Source organism: Mytilus californianus, unplaced genomic scaffold, assembly GCF_021869535.1.
Source record: "Mytilus californianus isolate M0D057914Y unplaced genomic scaffold, xbMytCali1.0.p SCAF_15, whole genome shotgun sequence".
NCBI classification, from domain to species: Eukaryota; Metazoa; Mollusca; class Bivalvia; order Mytilida; family Mytilidae; genus Mytilus; species Mytilus californianus.
Genome location: NW_026262637.1, coordinates 29,238,033 through 29,252,143, shown reverse-complemented (window position 1 = coordinate 29,252,143; position 14,111 = coordinate 29,238,033). Strand labels below are relative to the sequence as shown.

Sequence of the window (14,111 nt, the reverse complement as noted above, 5' to 3'; positions counted from 1 at the left end):
TTAGTAAATACTACACACATAACGCGTAGAGGGACCGTCTCAAAGCATGAATTATATAATTGCGTTATCATTATACTTGATATTCAATAAACATTCACATTATTAAAAACATATATGTTTTGTCAAAAGGCAAATAGGTTCTGACATATAAATGATTTAGAATGCAACCTAGTCTTTATTGTTTTACTTTCAAATCTACAAATGAACTTTGCCGGATTATTGAAATATACAATGTCACGTGGTAGCATATCCATAGAGGGACCGTATCAAAGACATAAATAACTACCAGTGGTAAATGATGGAAAACTTTCGAGACGTTCCGAGAATCGTGATTTCGAGGATATCGAGTGGCCGATAGACACTTCCAAAACTCGCTAATATATCAGCGTTGAACCCCTCAGGGGGTTCACGCAAAAAGTCTTTACATATTAAGATTCTTTACACTACTAGGGCCTACTTCGATTCGTCCAACTCGGGTTGACTAGAGTTATAAAAATCAGTGTTTATGCGCATGTGCGCACCCTTCCCGAATCGAAGTGAAAACTCTTCTCGAGTTTAAGTTATGAATCATGTGTGCTTTATTGTTGTACCTTATGCATTGTGTGTGCCTAATAGTATCTGCTCTTCGTGTCATGTGTCATGTGTGTGCTTTAACGAATTAATTTGTTTATTGTGTGTACTTTATTGTATTTAGCTGTTTATTGTGTGTGCTTAATTGGAACTCTTTTTCTTACATATCAATGTAGAGTTGAGAAGTGCTTGATATGTACTATTTTATGACTTAATATTATTATTTGTTCATGTTTATTTCTTAGTTTATAAGATACATTGGTTAGTTCCCTTTATCTACCTGCTACACACTATAAACACAAATTAATTACTATCAAAACAATTCCCAATTGTCCCAAATTTAAAACTCCCAATTGTTCCAATTGTCCCACAAACATCTTCCCGATTGTCCCACAAGATTTCATTACTTTTTTACCTGCAATTTCAAAAAAGTGGGACAATCGGGAAGACACCTAAATTATATGGTCATAAAAGCAAAATATATATTAAAAAAATCAAAATAAGTGTTCACAAAATAAAATATATATGCATGAAACATAAATAATTGTTCATAAAAAAATATATGTTCATAAAAAAATAATTGTTCATAAAAACAATTTTTTTTTTTTTTTTTCATAGAATCAAATAATTGTTCATAAAAGTTAAATGTATATTCATAGAAAGTTCAATATATATTCATGAAAAGTTCAATATATATTCATGAAAAGTTCAATATATATTCATGAAAAGTTCAATATATATCATACACGAAACATTTTCATTCAAAAAAATAAAAATATGTGTTTATAAACTAAAATATATGTTCTTAAAAATTTATAAATCTGTTCAATAATTTGCATCATGAGATACCTCGTTTCTTTTGTAACTGTATTTGATTGGGTACGCAATAAATGGGACTACGGACTCGGGCTAGAGGTGCCGGACCAGGACTGAGAAAATTATGGGGGGAAAGTGTTTAAATTTACTAGCATTAGGTTCTCCTTTTGTGTATCCTACTGAGGAAAGGAAGTTAATTTTTGGAGCACTGGAATTGGATGTATGATAATATATAAATAGAAGTCTATAAAAAAAGACCTATTAGCAAATAGAATAGACGATACTGCGCACATAAGGAAAACATCATAAAAGTCTAAAGATTTGCGCAACGGTACTAATATAAGATGGTAATTTACGAAGATGATGTTATAAAATCGCGCTTACAATTATTTCAGTTGAACAAATAGCCTTCGTCAGTGTCAATATCTTTTTTTTTTATTATTTATATACGAAATTATATAAAATATTGAATAAGTGAGTCAGGGTTGTGACCTAAAATGACCCCGGACTTCAAGTTTTTTTGCATAAGAGAATCACATACTCTTAAGTCCGGGGTCACTTCAATTCACAGCCCGGACTCGCCTATACTTTTTTACGCCAATAATTTTATGTGATCCCGGACTTAAGAGCATACGATCTCGAAATAAATACACATCGACAGAAATGTAACTTAGATAATTTTTTATAACATGTATAAATATAAATACTGCATGAAGTATGCTTTGAAGACTACTCCAATAAAAAGACATTGAAATACCTTCAAATACAGGATAACCATTCGTTATGCCGCATAATATCTGGCAGTGTACAGGAAACAACCCAACTAATGTGAAAACAGGAGAAATAAAGAGCAGACTAATAACTCACACATACAGTATATGCCACATACAGTTAGTTCTAGGCACAATAAGAATATATCCCCAATATGTACAGTGTGTAATACAGTAGATGAAGATCTAGAATACTTCATACTTTGATGCCGTAGACATAAGCTTTACACCTGAAAGGCACCTCCAAAAAATAAAATCCTACCTAACTTAAAGAATGGGCTCTATCAGAATTTGGTTGACTGTGACATGCCTATACAAATTATGATGGACTGTAATCACAAAAGCATTAACTATAGATTCCATATGAGACAACAACACTACATAGAGCTAGAAAACCTCACACGGCTGGTCTGCTTCAATATGCATACCAGTAGAATGAGACAGAGACCAAGGTAGGGGTTAGAGCGTAGTGAAGGCATGTCTAAAAGCATTTTATCTTTTCTAAAATAACGACAATCCTCTTGAGAAGTGCATATATAAATATATAGAACATATCTCTATCTTGGTTTTAAATGTAACAACAACATAGTAATCTATAACATCTGTACCAGTTTCAACATAATCAAATTCCATAAAAAAAGACATTGATTGTGACTCTGGACATCTGCATACCTCCTTATTGAAATTACGGATACATAAACGTGTATAAACATTTTAAGTATGTCATTCTTGTCATACGTATGGTCTTTTCTACATTATGTTGAAAAGAAATAGCCAAAAAAATATGTTTTGAGGAGATGCTTGAAAAGCTATTTACACAATGAGCAATTAACTCCCCAGTCAAATTTAACTTTTAAATCCCGAAGTGCAGTTGCAGCTTTGGCGCATACGAACTCTTTAATAGTCAGCGATCTATGAAGTCGGATATCCTTTTTGCCTTGCAAATTAAGTTCTTTAAGTAAAGTACTAGCTGCCTAAACGGACTCGTAATCTGCATTAACAAAGCAGCTAAATTAACGTCCCTGCCTTCTATGATTTGCTTTTTAAGCGCTGGTGAAATGATATTCAAGAACGGCACAGACGATGGTGTTAAGGGTAGGAGTTATCTCCCAATCGCTTTCATTAGCAGAAACACCGTACCATTTGTAAAATGTAAACACATGATCATCTGATGTGTGCACTTGAGGAAACCCGTTTCTTCGCGTATCTTGTAGAATCCCAGAAAACACCGCCGATAGAGGAATATTAGAATTTTCCCTGTTAGTGTTGTTAGAATTCCTAGAATTCCTTCGTTCCATAACGACTTCTGTTAAATTTCCAATATGCGGAAGTTCATCAGGCGAACTACTGGTCACAGTTTGTAAATTTGGCGAGCCTTCCTGGTCTTCATTCGACAATTCTTCATGTTCGGAAACTAATTTGAGGTTATCCAAATAAATTGTTTTAACACTGTTCTACTTAATTCGGAAGTAATATTAATTCCAATATTTTTGGTTAGACAAGACTTCTATCAAACTGAATGAAAACAAGAAGACTGAGCGTTATCTATCCAAATAATTTCAATATTAGTTATTTTTACGGCTATGGTCTGACCGCTAAGCTATAAATTCCTGATGAGACACAGAAACAAAAACAAACTCCCGAAAGTTGTTATAGATCATTAAGAGAAGACATCTCTACCGAGCAATAAAATGCAGCTGTCGAAACAATTATAAACCAAATTATATGCTATATATCCAAATAATTTATAACTAATGCATATATCCGCACATCTAGCATATACTAGCATCAAGTATAGGCATGGAGCAAAAATGATCATTACACACATAAACTATCATCCGTCTTCAACCGATTGAACTGCAATGCACGATATATACACAGTATTTGTACGGCACGCTTTTACTCCTTACCGTTTATATATATACATGCCTGAATTGATGGATTAGTGGCACGTTCTTTTGTGTTGATATGAGTTTTTAGTGGGTGCTGGTGTATATTTGTATATAGCACATTAGCCGTCCTACTATGTAGGAGTGCGCCGATAAAGAACTGCGATTCATAATTGTAGAAAGAAAGAAAGAAAGAAAGAAAGAAAGAAAGAAAGAATAAAATCTTGACAATCTTCGATTTACAATAAACAAAATAAAAAATTATATATATATTATCATACATCCAATATCAGTGCTCCAAAAAAAATAACGTCCTTCCCCTCAGTAGGGTACACAAAAGGAGAACCTAATGCTAGTAAATTCAAACACTTTCCCCCCATAATTTTCGCAGTCCTGGTCAGGGTTTCAGACCAAAGTTCGGGTCCGGAGTCCCGTCCAGCCCGGTTTCAGTGCGTACCCAATCAAATACACTGTTACAAAAGCAGCGATGTATCCCATGATGCAAATTATTGAACGTGTTTATAAATTTGTAAGAACATATATTTTATTTTATGAAGACATATTGTTAATTTTTTTAAGAAAAGTTTGTGTGTATGAATATATATTGAACTTTTCTTGAATATATATTTATCTTTTTATGAACAAGTCTAAATTGAAAACAACGTTCAAACCTATGATTGTGTTGGATAAAAACCGCAATTTTTATACGTGTGCCTGCAAAACAAATTTCTTAGTAGAGGGGTCTAAATACAGCACAAACAACATTTTCCAAAAGACCAAAAAAAGGGAAAAAGTATATTTTAAGAAAACACATTTGACTAGCAGGTCGAACAACGGATGTTCTTAAACCCTGCTGACTGCCATTGGCGATTGCCAAATAAACGGATCACCAAATGTAACAAAATGCATCTTAACTATTAATTTAATACCAAACAGAAAACAATAAACTTGCGGAAAAGATGGCATACCGCAAAAAAAAAGGTACAAAAATTAGTACACCATATCCGGATTTCGACAATTAATGTCTCTTCGGTGATGTTAGGAATCGAAACGGTATTTGGAAGGCCATATAATTTACCGCAATTTAGGATAGACTGTTGAATTTTGAAGAGTCGAAATGGGATGAACGGATCATATAAACCTGAAGGCAAATATAATACAAGCCCAAACGAAAAAATATAAACAAGTCTAAATTGAAAACAACGTTCAATCCTATGATTGCGTTGGATAAAAACCTCAATTTTTATACGTGTGCATGCGAAATCAATTTCTTGTTAGAGGGTCTAAATACAGCACAAACAACATTTTTCAAAAGACCAAAAAAGTGAAAAAGTATATTTTAACAAAACGCATTTGACTAGCAGGTCGAACAACGGATGACTGCCATTGGCGATTGCCAAATAAACGGATCACCAGATGTAACTTTTTATGGATATATAATTAACTTTTATGAACAAATATTTTATTTTAGGAACACATATTATGACTTTTTGAATATATATTTTGTTTTTATGAACATATACTCGAATTTACGAACAACTATTTTATTTTATGAACATATAATTATTTGTTGTGAATATTGCAACGTTTGACACGCCACAGAAAATATTAACCAGTGTTGATCTTTTATGGTGAAATTAAAGTTAATTGATCGGTCTCCTGGAAGTTTATATAACATTGCATGCTGTTGGTTTTATGTTATTTTGCTATTGAGTTATTTTTAAGAAACAGTTCTTGCATCCTATATTTTATTATACAAATAAGATATATCATTAGTTTTTTATTGAAATGTTTGTCCCGAGCATAACAAAATTGGTAGATTAAATATACAAGTAATACCTCTTCTAAAAAGCTAGACGTCTTTAGCTGAATGAAAGTGGAAAATGTTTTCGCTTTGTAGTTTAATTCATTCAGAATAGCCTTGTATTTAAATTGTAGTGGATTACAAAACTTATAAAAGGCTTATACATTTTTTTTTAAGATTTACCAATATCTTTTTGGGGGGAATGTATTATCACTGGAAACGGAGGGGTAGTGTCTTAATCATCTGCGTTTGTAGCAAACTTTGAAAATATTTTTTTTTTATTTTCAGTTTTTTTCTGATAGATGGACTTAAGTTTTACAGTTAACATTTACAGACAGTGTGGTATTAAACTTTTTTTGACATTTTTAAACCTTCATGGATTGTTTTGAAGCTTGGACATAAGCTAATCTTCAAGATCTAAAGAAAAAGTTTGAAATTACTGTCGTAAAAGCTTAAGACATTTGCCAAAACTGTTCATCTCCCGTTGAAATAACGTAACAATGATAGCTATATGAAGGTATAATTATTGTAAAAAAAATATGATAGCTAGGGTTTGTTCTTTTGTTATTCAAGATATATGAAAAAGGTGGGGTATTGGATATCTCAGCTAGTCACCCCTACCATAAAAAGGTCGAAGTGCCGCAGACCCCTAAGATGAGATAAAGATTCGATCCATTGTAAACTAATATTAATTATATGGATATCTGCGTTGTCAATATTTTTTCTGCCTTTTGATTATAATAGTTACTAGTTTATTTTATTTTCTGTTTTGGCATATACTTGTATATAAACCTCATTAAATTCGATATCAAAATAGTCACTTAAAGGAATAAATTTTTAAAAAGTCATAATAAATCAGTGGCGGATACGGTTGGAAAGGTTGGGGTGTGTGTGGGGTGGTCGTAGAGAGCATACCCCCCGTCCTTTCTATTCATATTTATATTTATGTTTGTATTGGGGTATGTGACCATCGGCAGTCTTCGGAGGTCATCTCGATGGTAAATCAGATGACGTCTAGACAAAAATACACACGAAATGCTGATACATATTATCGAGTCCATGCATTGTTTGTTGTTTATTTTAGACTTTTTGTAATTTTGATATACGTTTTACTATGATATACATCAAATGAGAATTTTAGTCAAATCGGTGAACATGAATTTGACAGCTAATGCCCCTTTAAGGTACTTTCTAATAACATTTTTAACTTCTGAAGGTATGGTTCGGAACATCTGACTTCCTACCAATAACATAGAGATTTCCGTTATAATCAATTTATCCTAAATAGCCCATGATGGACCATTCTTTTGATGATTATATTGCATCGTTTTTCTCCAGCTAGTTATCTTAGCCCGAAAATGGTATAGTAGATCTCACGACTATTTCACCAATATGACGTCTTGGCACGTTCTTGTTGAAATCATTAATGACTTTGAATCCAACACGTGGTAAAGGACTTCCTACACAGTAAGAGCCCGAGGAGGTATTGATTATGTCGATTGAAGGAAGAAATCCTATTTCCGTCGTACCGTATGCAGCAAAGAAATTGTATGCTATCGACCCTACAATTTCTGCACGCCGATGTGCAATAGCCAAGTCACGTGTAAATACGGTATTTAAAGGTAGTTGAGCGCATTTGGAAAGGTCTAAACGAAACATCACTTGTAAACACTGTGGAAACAAATAAGCTGCAGTACATTTTTCCATATCAAATATATGAATTGCGAAAAATTTATGTTTTCTATGGAATTAAAATTTAAAAAAGGTCTTCTACAATTACTTTTGTTATTCCCATGGGATGACACGCTGGAAGACCCACACTCCATACGAATCTTTGGCCGTTACATCATTTTCCCATTAGTTCATAGATATTCTTAAACTGTACCACATAAAAAGTGTCCATATGTTGGTACGGGAAACAGCTTTTGGGGTTACTGTACTTCCTCCAGTAAAAGAGTACAAAAATCTTCTGGGCTCAGTTTACTAGGCAGCTTAACGTCACATTTATTTACACTGATGAGTCTTTTGTAGAGACGAAACGCACATCTGGCGTACAAAATTTTAAGCCGAGTATCTATGATGAGATTATTTACAGATATCAATGATATCGTTAATCACTAAGGATAATCAGTTACTTATAGGTGTTTTGTTGTAAATTGCAAACCTGAGTGAAGGTAGTCCATTTCTGAACATTGTACCCATTGTTTCTATCAAATCAACAAAAGACAAAACTCTTTTCCAGTTTATGTCATCAGGTCTTCCTGTTAAACTGAATTGAAAGAAACAGCAACTAACCCAGTACTTCGTATTCTGAAAACACAAATTAACGAATATTATTACTCTCCGATGGAGTACCATGTTTTGATTCGTACAGTAGCTTTCTAATTGTGGAGCATATTGTCGGCCGTTTGTTATCATTCATTTAAGTTGCATGTTGACATTTTGTAACGTTTCCGGGAATTCGATTTTATTTGCACTTTTAAAATTTACTTTATCCGAAAGTTTGTGTGTTCATCTTATCTAACAAAATATTTACAGTAGAAATGTGATAGTGCTTGGGTGCTCGAGCTTCGATGCGTGGCTCTATGTTTGGAACGTACTGTATATGTAATGTCAGTAAAACGTTGATTTTTTAAATAATTGTTCTATGAGACAGAATGATCATGAAAGGGTTTAGAAAAACAGGTTTGCAAAAATGTGTAGCCCCATTATCTCCGATACAAAATGAAACCCAGGGCACCGATAGTGAAATGTATGCGTCACATGTTATACAACTTAAATTTTAATCAAAATTTAAGTATATATAACTGTATCTAATTCAAGTATAAAAACACAGTTTATGTTGATAATCATGTACACATTCGTTGTTCATCTTCATACATATAAAAATAATGATTTCCGCATAGTCAGCTATCATTTGAAAAGGCCCTGAAATGACAAGTGTAAAATAATTCAAACGAGAAAACTAACGGCCTGATTTATGTACAAAATAAAGAACAAGAAAAACAAATATTATATACAGCAACAAACGACAACCACTGAATTACAGGCTTCTGACTTGGGACAGCCCATACAGAATGTGGCGGGGTTAAACAAGTTAGCGGGCGCCCAACCCTCCCCCAACCTGGGACAGTAGTGTAACAGTACAACATATGAACAAACTATAAAAATCAGTTGAATAGGGCTTAACTCATCAGATAGATACAAAGCAAAATATGTAACAAAAACACATAGTGGACGTTGTAGGGTACTTTGTATACATGATCGTTGATTTTCTGGTTGAATTGTTTCATATTTTATCATGCCGGGCCTTTTATATCTTACCTTATGGTATAGGTTCATTGTTTAACGCCATACTTTGACCTTCTTATAGTTGTATAAACGTCATTTTAACACTGGATAGTGGTTTCATTGGCAACCATACCACATCTTTTATTTTTATATATAGACTAGATGTTCATATGTCAGTGTCAAGTCCGTGGAATTGTATTATTAGGGAAATTGCTAATTACAGAAAAGGGATCCCCTTAAGTATGTACTGTAAAAAATCTAAACATATAAAGAACTTAAGTTAGAAAACTCTGACACATATCCAACACACCAACCTAGCCATATTGATATAACTGATGTTGCATGCATACAATATAGTAGTGGTGATCTTGACCTCGATGTAGCTATAGATTTCATATTGAAAGCATCTCAAATTTTAAGAAATGTTGCAGATTTATTCCTTAAAGCGTTCAGCTGAACTTGCCCATAAATTTTGACCCACTATTATTATTTTCCCCTAAATGAGGTTAAAAATTTATAAATTCTCTGTACTTTTAGAAATATCTGGGACGATAGCAAGGTGAAATTTTGTCTACTATGTTAAACCAAAAATTTTCTTTTTTTTCTATAAAGGATGCGTTGGTGAGGGGTACGCTCTCTACGCCTTACCTGAATTCGTCGCTGCTTTTTATTGCGATAAAGCCCACTACTCATAACGTAACAACTGGAAATAGTCAATGCTTCAGCAGAAGGTCTTATGATCTCTTATTGTTTACCTCTATTGTCTATCGGATCGATTTTATGAACATGCAGCGGATAATGATTTCCATTTTTCCATTTTTTTGTAGTTTTTACACAAATTATAATAGATAATCAAAGTACTGAAGTACTGAACATCGGATGACCGCAAGTTCTTGCGGATGGTCAAAAGCACTTGTCACAGAAAAAAATCACATCTCTATACCTGAAACTGAGGTTAATGTACAGAGATATTTTTTTTTCTATGACAATTTCGTGCGTGGATGATGAATAAATGACAGGAAATTCAACCTCACCGTAATACCTATTATATTGTAGTGATACAAATCAGTATACACTGGTTTGTTGTTATATATTATATTAATATAACAGTTACATGTATATATAATTTTCATCCATTTGTATATCATTCTATTCTACCATTCTAATAATAGTGCAATGCAACTACATGGTGGACACTCTTCTGTAAAAATTCGATTTTTCTAAAAGATTGGATATGAGTAGGCATTCATATTTTCCCGCAAAAAAAAAATCTTCCATGCAGAGTTACCGGTCCTTGTCGGGATTGTCGCAAAACGTTCTTGAGATATTCTTCCGCATACTTCACAACAATTTTTCGGTACGTGTGCATAGATATTATCAATGATTATTTACTTATATATATATATATATATATATATATATATATATATATATATATATATATCTAACGACAAAACATTTTCATATTATTAATTTATGTTCTAAACAAAAATATTTTTACCAGTATTCATTGAAGAGATGTATTTATAACAAACGATAAGGAATGTTATTTTGCACTCGTTAATATCCGCGTATTTATCATGTTTATAGATTGGTTAAAAACCCAAAACGAATGTTACGCAATGGAAATCTAGGCGATAGCAATACATCGGAATGGCCTCACGGTCATCCCGATGTAAAAATGTTTTATATAAATCAGTCATATTAAGTGTAGTATTGCGGAGCATGTACGGAACGGATATGAACTCTGCGCCGGAGATTGGTCAACATGGTGAAACACTACAGTTATAGGATTTATTGCCATTAAATGATGTTGCTATATCTCAAAAACTTTAATAGCTCATAAAATTTTTCAAAGCAATATACAAAAATGCCACTAAATAAGATCTACATATAAGCAAACATAACTGATTGCAATTAAGAAAAAATGAATATCAAAATTGTATATTTCTACCAGGTTTTACTGTGTATTACTATTGACAGAGATATCACGAAGTAAAATATGCGGAATGTCTCAATTTCGTGTTGTCGTATATGATAAATTCTTATGTTGGACTAAAATCTTTAAATTTTTTATTTGATACTTAAGAAAAGCATCTAGACTCTTTTAAAATCAGATGAGAAATAATCTCATTATACGTCACTATGCATAATTTGACATAACGACCACAGCTAGATGACTGGTCACATAAGTTTCATTTATTTAAAAGTAAAATAAGCCGGACAATTTATACATGCTGAATAAACTAAAAAATAACAATATAAACCGCATACTTCGTGTCTTGACTATATAAATTGGACTAGCAAATGAGGCACAACACTAACACATTATTAGCTGAAAGGCATTACTAACGTTAGAGAATCAACATGGACAATTTTAGTATAAGCTACGACCAGTTACCTATGACAGAGCCTTTCATGCATTGCACCATTCCCGATAGAATACAATACTATGCTACAAACAGTCCGGACAAAGCTGCATTTATTATTCATTCTAAGTCTGGAAGTCGTGAAGTTATAACATGTGAAAATTTATATCAGCAGAGTCAGACATTTGCTAGGGGTCTTGTACATCTTGGAATTAAGAAAAGTGACACTATAGGTCTGTTTTTTCCAAACAGTAAAGAGTGGCTTGTTTCAACCTTTGGAATATTAATGGCAGGAGCGGTTCCATTACACATGTCATTCAAGTACAAGGACGGTCGAGATATTATACCAGTTCTACAGGTTCCAGGAAATTGTAAAGCTATATTGATGGCTAACGAGAAGGATAGTTCCATTCGTGATTTTCTAGATAATATTCTAAAAAGAAGCAAATCCGATACTGAGATGACGGAGCTTAAAAAAGAATGTCTCATTCCTTCTCTGAAATTTGTTGCTTTAGAGAATTCAATAACAGGTTTTGAAGATTGTTGCACGATTTCGGATATCTCCAATATCGGTACTAAGTATCAGAATATAAACTTACCATTTCTTGATCCAGATGACATTGCAGCTTTTTTATTGACGTCTGGCAGTACCGGGATCTCGAAACTCGTGCCAAAGACGCATTTACAAATGCTTGAAGTCGGTCAAGGATTTGTCGCTGCATTTAACATGGAATCTTGCGATGTATATTTCAGCGACAGGTTATTTAACTGGGGAGCTGGGTATCCGACCATATTTTTGGTTTGTGGTGCTACACACGTGACCTCATCTGACCAGTTTACTTTACAGAGCATCAGTGAAATATGCAACTTAGCGATTGAAATAATTAAACAAGATAACTGTACGGTGTGTCAGATCCTACCAGCTTTTGCGATGGAAATTCTGAAAAGAGATGAAAATGAAATAAGTCCAAGAGTTTTAGCTACCGGTGGAGTTCCTATTCCAAAAGAATGTGCTCAAGTTGTTCCAAGATTTTGTAAAGAATTCATATGTATTTATGGAACAACAGAAATGGGAGGTGTTTCGGTGAAAAGGTCTCAAGCGGCGTCCGACTTTTCCGACTATAATATCGGTAAACCTTGGCCGGGAGTCGAAATGAAAGTCGTCGATACCGAAGGAAAAACACTGCCACAGAATGAAGTAGGAGAACTCTTTGTTCGAAATCGAGTTGCTTTTGGAGGTTACCATAAAAATCCAGATAAAACAAATCAAGTATTGGGAACTGATGGATGGTACAAAACAGATGACATAGCGTACATGAATGAAAATGGAGATTTTACAGTCACAGGACGTTGTTCAGATATCATTTTATGTCATGGTGAACCAATCTCACCATCTTACATCGAAGACGAGATTAAAATACATCCAGCAGTAGCAGAAGTTTGTGTAGTTCCTGTCAGTGATCCAGTTTGCTTTCAAAAGGTCTGCGCGTGCATCGTTTTGCGAAAAGGTTCACTACTTTCAGAAGATGAACTAAAATTATTTCTATCAGCTGGTGCCAAAAGTCAGATTAAATTCCTAGAACATTCTAGAATCCATCTTTTCTTTGAAAGTTTTCCTAAAACTGCGAATGGGAAAATTTTCCGAAGAGGTGTGAAGGAAGAAGCAGAACAAAGACTAAATGGAAGAAAATGATAACTTGATGTATATCATTATCTAAATTTCGTACATATATATATTTATATATTTATATTAGATGACTGAATAGTAGCCAACGATAAATCTTACGGGGCGATGGATCATAAAATTATGATACAGTACACTACAAGATATAATATATAACCAGTCTAAATATATTTATATATAGTATACACAGTTCGATATAATCTAACCAGATACAGGTACAATTACAACAGAAATACGAGTATTTACTAGAAATAGAATAGAAGTAAATATTGGTAATACGCCAATGAAACAGCAACCAGCCAAACGAAACAAAAATTCAAAACCCATCTAGCGTCCTGTATACATATGTGTATGTATAAGTGTGAAATGACACAATGATTTTTACGGTGATGTTGTTTTATATAGTTTGTATAAAGATCTTAAGATATTTTGTCTTTATTGGTAATCAAATTGATTATGTTATTTACAAATTAAAACAGCTATATATATGCATTCTTTACAGTTCTAAACACTTTATGCCCAACATCCTGTCGATATGACATATTTTGGCATAGCACAAAGTCGTGCTTTTTCTCAGTCTGTTTGTTATTTTATTCATTGATTGTATTTTGTTTTGAACTAGCTTTCAATAACTATGAACACTCTTAGATCGGTTGTCCTTGTATATTCGTAATTCTGCAAATTGTTTGCTGTTGGTGGCTTTTCTGGGGAATGTAAGATAAAGTGATTCATATATGTGCAGCATTTACAGTATATGTCACCACAAGAGTGACGCTTTCCAGATTCGGAAGCAATAATTGGTTCACTTCAGTCCGTACCTGCAATTTCCCAAGAGAACGCTATCATACGGGGCTCGACAAAGGTTTTGAATGGTTTGGGATTTTTTTTCAGCTGAGTTCCAACGTTCCCGAATGCCAC

General features: G+C 33.4%; 1 protein-coding gene across 1 annotated transcript; it reads left to right on the top strand.

The window, feature by feature from the left end:
• Positions 1-11,507: 11,507 nt before the first annotated feature.
• Positions 11,508-13,275, top strand: LOC127726018 (putative acyl--CoA ligase YdaB). Its single transcript, XM_052233314.1, has 3 exons — positions 11,508-11,867; positions 12,423-12,947; positions 13,264-13,275. The coding sequence occupies exons 1-3, from the start codon at positions 11,508-11,510 to the stop codon at positions 13,273-13,275; spliced, it is 897 nt and encodes a 298-aa protein (XP_052089274.1).
• The last annotated feature ends 836 nt before the right edge of the window (positions 13,276-14,111 follow it).

What these genes read in the sequence shown, in the direction of transcription:
- LOC127726018 (XM_052233314.1), top strand. Translation starts at nt 11,508, where the DNA reads ATGGACAATTTTAGTATAAGCTACGACCAGTTACCTATGACAGAGCCT. An exon ending in ATATTATACCAGTTCTACAG is followed by an intron (nt 11,868 to 12,422) that starts GTTCCAGGAAAT and finishes ACGGTGTGTCAG; the next exon opens with ATCCTACCAGCTTTTGCGAT.